This window comes from Otolemur garnettii, unplaced genomic scaffold (assembly GCF_000181295.1).
Source record: "Otolemur garnettii isolate 467f Iridium unplaced genomic scaffold, OtoGar3 scaffold00067, whole genome shotgun sequence".
In the NCBI taxonomy this organism is placed as follows: Eukaryota; Metazoa; Chordata; class Mammalia; order Primates; family Galagidae; genus Otolemur; species Otolemur garnettii.
The window spans coordinates 8,475,914-8,481,110 of record NW_003852462.1 but is presented as its reverse complement, the minus strand read 5'-3'; the positions used below and the strand labels follow the sequence as shown (position 1 = coordinate 8,481,110).

The 5,197-nt window shown below is 52.9% G+C and overlaps 1 protein-coding gene across 1 annotated transcript in view; it reads left to right on the top strand.

The window, feature by feature from the left end:
- Positions 1 to 4,327, top strand: part of KIAA2013 (KIAA2013 ortholog) — an 8,925-nt gene extending 4,598 nt beyond the window's left edge. Inside the window, exons 2-3 of the mRNA XM_003793284.3 lie at positions 669 to 1,522; positions 3,585 to 4,327. Of these exons, the coding sequence (XP_003793332.1) occupies positions 669 to 1,522; positions 3,585 to 3,602 (872 nt within the window). The 3' untranslated portion in view covers positions 3,603 to 4,327. The remainder of the gene's footprint in view (positions 1 to 668; positions 1,523 to 3,584) is intronic.
- The last annotated feature ends 870 nt before the right edge of the window (positions 4,328 to 5,197 follow it).

Sequence of the window (5,197 nt, the reverse complement as noted above, 5' to 3'; positions counted from 1 at the left end):
AAAAAAAAAAAAAAAAAAAAAATAAAATAAAATAAAATAAAGCTAAAGGAGCCGAGAAAGGCGATGGAAAAGGGAAGTGAAATGCCCTGAGACTGGCCAGGACATTGATGACAGTGTTCTGCCATGGGGGCCCGGATCACTGGGTTGGCACCACATCCTGGCTAAGTTAGGGTGTTCTTGGCTCTGGCAGTAGGTTCTGCTGCCTTTAATAGAATTTTAGGTTTCAGGCCCAGAGGCCTGGTCATGTAAACAAGGCTGGAAGCCTGACTTTGTCCTGTACTTGAGGGAGACTGGAAGTGCTGTGTCCATCACTGTGGCCTAATGTTTCACTCCTCTGCTGCTTTTGGTGTTTTTTTTTTTTTTTTTTTTTTTGGTGATGGTTGTTTTTTTGTGAGATGGAGTCTTACTGTGGTGTTACAGCTCGGCAACCTCCAACTCCTGGGCTTAAGCACCTGCCACAACAGGCACCTGCCACAATACCTGGCTATTTTTCGGTTGTAGTTGCCATTGTGTGGCAGGCCCCGGTCGGATTTGAAGCTACCAGCTCTGTGTATGTAGCTGGCGCCTTAGCCACTTGAGCTATAGGCGCCACCCTGATGTTTTTTTTATATTCTTTGCCTCCCAGCTGTGCCTTCCCCTGATAACATGTAGCCTTTGTGGTGTTACAGGGGTGGAGATGAAGAAGATCACTGATGCCCACACGCCATCTGGCCTGACTGTGAACCTGACGCTGTACTATATGCTCTCCTGCTCGCCAACCCCACTGCTCAGCCCCTCCCTGAGCCGCAGGGAGCGAGACCAGATGGAGTCGACACTCAACTATGAAGATCACTGTTTCAGCGGCCACGCCACCATGCACGCCGAGAACCTTTGGCCAGGGCGGCTGTCCTCTGTCCAGCAGATCCTGCAGCTCTCTGACCTGTGGAAGCTGACCCTCCAGAAGCGTGGCTGCAAGGGGCTGGTGAAGGTCGGTGCCCCGGGCATCCTGCAGGGCATGGTGCTCAGCTTCGGGGGGCTGCAGTTCACAGAGAACCACCTCCAGTTCCAGGCCGACCCTGACGTGCTACACAACAGCTATGCCTTGCACGGCATCCGCTACAAGACCGACCACATCAACCTGGCCGTGCTGGCAGATGCCGAGGGCAAGCCCTACCTGCACGTGTCAGTGGAGTCCCGCGGCCAGCCGGTCAAGATCTACGCCTGCGAGGCGGGCTGCCTGCAAGACCCCGTGGAGCTGACCTCAGCACCTGGGGGCCACACCTTCTCAGTCATGGTGACGCAGCCCATCACGCCGCTGCTCTACATCTCCACTGACCTCACGCACCTACAGGACCTGCGGCACACGCTGCATCTCAAGGCCATCTTGGCCCACGACGAGCACATGGCCCAGCAGGACCCCGGGCTGCCCTTCCTCTTCTGGTTCAGCGTGGCCTCCCTCATCACCCTTTTCCATCTCTTCCTCTTCAAGCTCATCTACAATGAGTACTGTGGGCCTGGAGCCAAGCCCCTCTTCAGGAATAAGGTAGGACGCCGCCCTTGTGTCCGCAGTCCTATGTCCAAGTTGGGGCTGACCTGGCGAGGGGGTGAGGCCTGGGCAGGAACAGGTGTCGTTGAAAGCCTATGCCCTCATCCTTCACACAAGAGAGTGTGAGTGTGTTTTGATAAGACACAAGAGAGTGCCGGGGCGGCGCCTGTGGCTTGAGGAGTAGGGCGCCAGCCCCATATAACTCGAGGGTGGCAAGTTCAAGCCTGGTTCTGGCCAAAACCGCAAAAAAAAAAAAGGACACGAGAGAGTGGGTTCCAAGAGGAGGCCACGAGGAAAGGACAGCTATGGAAGTCCAGGTGTGGATAGATGAGTCCAGTGGCTTCCCAGGGCTATCCTCCATCCCCTCCCCCATAAACCTCAGTATTTAAAAACAACCCCAGCAAACACCTAGATTGACTTTTCTGCGCTGCTGGCAGGACCCTCAGCCTCCCCTGAGCAACTCTTTGCTGCATTCAGAAGTCAGTCCCTCTCTGTGGGCCTCAGTCTTCTCAGCACAGGACAACAGGATGGCATCGTTCCCCTTTTTTTCCTGAAAATATCTTTACCCCCAAGAAGCTGTGATTTCGGCCTTAGTTGCTATGGGTTGGTCACCTGGGGTACATCTAGGAGTAAGCACTGGTGTTTCGGGGTTTGTTTTTAAGGCAGAGTCTTTTTTTTTTTTTGATACAGAGCCTCAAGCTATCCCCCTGGGTAGAGTGCCGTGGCATCACAGCTCACAGCAACCTCCAACTCTGAGGCTCAAGTGAGTCTCCTGCCTCCGCCTCCCAAGTAGCTGGGACCACAGGTGCCCGCCACAATGCCCGGCTATTTTTTTGGTTGCAGCTGTCATCATTGTTGTTTGGCAGGCCCGGGCTGGATTCGAACCTGCCACCTTAGGTGTATGTGGCTGGTGCCTTAGCCACTTGAGCCACAGGCTCTGAGCCAGGGCAGAGTCTTGTTCACCTGGGCTAGAGTGCTGTGGCATCAGTATAGCTCACAGCAACCTCCAACTCAACTTGTGGGCTTAAGGAGGCCTCTGACTCAGCCTCCCAAGTAGCTGGGACTATAGGCGCTGACCACAATGCCTGGCTAATTTTTTTATTTTTAGTAGAGACTAACATAGATCCTAAAATAGGGTCTTGCTCTTGTTCAGCTGGTCTCAAACTCCTGAGCTCAAAGAATCCACCCACCTTGGCCTCCCAGAGTGCTAAGGTTACAGCCCCATGCCCGGACAGCATTGGTATTACCAAAAGAGCTGAGCATATCCCCTTTCTCTTCTCTCCCCTCCCCTTTTCTTCCTCCTCTCTCCACCCCCTCCTCCCTTCTCTCCCTTCCCTTGCTTTCTCTTCTCTCCTCTTGTCAAACCACAGTTGACAGTGGAGAGGTACGTGAGGCTCTGCTTCTGTGCTCCGTGTAGTCAAAGAGCCCAGATCCTGCTTAAGAGAAACGTCCCATCATATCCACAGAGATGCCTGTGGCTTCTGGTTTCTGGCCTGAGCCCAGGACTTGGAAAAGGAAGCAGAGCTTGACGAAAGGGGCAGGAGAAAGGTGGGAGGCAGGTCTGAGCTCCTCAGGCTTGAAGAACAAATTGAAAGTAGGATCTGAAAGAAACGCACAGAGGCCTTCACTAGTGGGCATCCCTTGACTGACTGTGCTAGAACAGGTGTGAAATTTGCATTGTGTGGGTTTTGCTTTCCATGCGTGTGGGTTGGTGGCTTCTCTGCCCTCTCGCCTATGTGCCCCTTGGTTCCCCATACAATTGGAACCTAAGCCAAATGACTTTCATGGGTACTGACCCATGTCCATCCTTGACTCAGACTCCAGCTGGGCCATGCCAGAGCAGAGCCCAGTGAACACTCTGTGTCAGCCCCAGGAGGGCCCCAGGCCGCTGAGTCCTTGGTAATTCTCACAGACCCTGGGCCACAGCTCCCTGCAAGGCTGGATCAGAGCCTGGGTGGGTGCCGCCAGGGGTGTCCCCACAGCCTGCTTCCCTTGATGCTTCTGTAGCTGCCAGGGACTTGGCAGTGAGTAACAGTCACTTGTTTTGTGAATTGAACAGGAAGATCCCAGTGTCTGAGTGAACTAACAGTCCTGCTTTCAGCCACCGTTTGCACAAGACACCCAGCACTGCGAGTCCTGCTGCTAGAACAAGGGATCCTTTGGAAGCAGCCACCCTTTGTGCCTTGTTGGGGGAAACCAGTGACGCAGAAGCGTGTGTGGATACTCCAGAGTTTGCAGTGGAAGGAGCGAGTGTCACTTCCAGGGGAGGGAGGGGCCAGTGGACTTTTGTAAGCTTTGGAATCAATAAAATGAACCCAAATGGCAAATACTTGAAATTGAACTCACTCCTTCTGCTTTCCCCCTTTCTTCTGTCGCAGGAAGTAGACCCTCTTCTGAAAAGTTTTTTGTCTAGAAGAAGTTGTTTCCTTTTCCTAATTTAATGTGTTCTTTCTTGAATGAGTTTTTAATTTATTTTTGTTCAGATTTTGCTGGATGGCTTTTGTATCACCTAACAGCCTCACAGTGGTGTCCCAGCTAAGCCGTCTCAGTGGCTTTATTGGCCCGGTGGCCTGAGGCGGCAGTGTGGCTGCACTGTGGCTGCACTGCCTGCGGGGAGGGTGTGGGCCCCGTTGTCATCCTGGGTGGCACATCCCCTCTTATCATGAGCCTGTGGAGATCTGCGCTTTTGTACTTTGGGGGCTTTGGGGGAGGTATTTAACTTTCTAGTGATTGATGACTGTTGGGTTTTAAAATACCAAAGCTTTTTTTGTTCTGTTTTTAAATAAATATCTTTCAAACTTCCATGACCGTTTTGTGTGTGGTTGAAACCTCTGGAGACATTCGTCACAAATTCCCCATCACCGGATTGTTGGTTAGTGTCTGAAGCAGGACACACGCCTCGCCCTACTGAGAGACAGCAGTTCCGTTCCCATGCAGGAGGGAACCTCTTCTTTAATGAGTCAGCTCAGAAGGGTGTTGGTGGCCACCTTTCTGCTCACCCGGGGGTTTGCTGGGTGTTCCAACTGCCTGGGCTGGTTGAGGACCTAGTCCCTTTTCTCCTAAGGTGCTCTCTCCCCACCTGTCCTAAGGAGCCTGGATTTTCCTTTCCTGGGTTTTGCTGGCCATAGGATGGTGGCAAGAAAAAGCCCCAGTAGGCCTTTCTCGGGTTGCTCTCTGAAGCCACGATCAGGTCCTCCCCTGTGTGTGGAGGAGAAGGGAAGTGTCCGTTCCAGGGACCGGAAAGGGACTGAGTTGGGTGTGGCATTGCACCTTGGGGTTGTCTGCAGTGTTTGGCTATTTCCTTGGGTTCCCAAACAGCATTTTGAGCAGCATGACTCACAGGAAGCCTAGTCTACTTGCCAAGGAGCTGAATGTCTGGTCCACAACAGATGGTTATGACAGTAAATGGGGTCCTACTCGTGGGCCTGGCTTCTCACTTGTTTCAGTCCATACACCTCCCCATCCTGCTTTGGACAGTGGGAACTCAAGATGTTGCCACCTTCCAGCATGGGCCACAGGCTGGCTCACCTGTTGCAGAGAGCAGGGTGCAACTGGCTGTCATTTATGGTGTGACATGCTCTCCAATCATTCCATTAAACTAAAAACTATTAGGGCTCGGTGCCTGTAGCTCAAGTGGCTAGGGCGCCAGCCACATACACCGGAGCTGGCAGG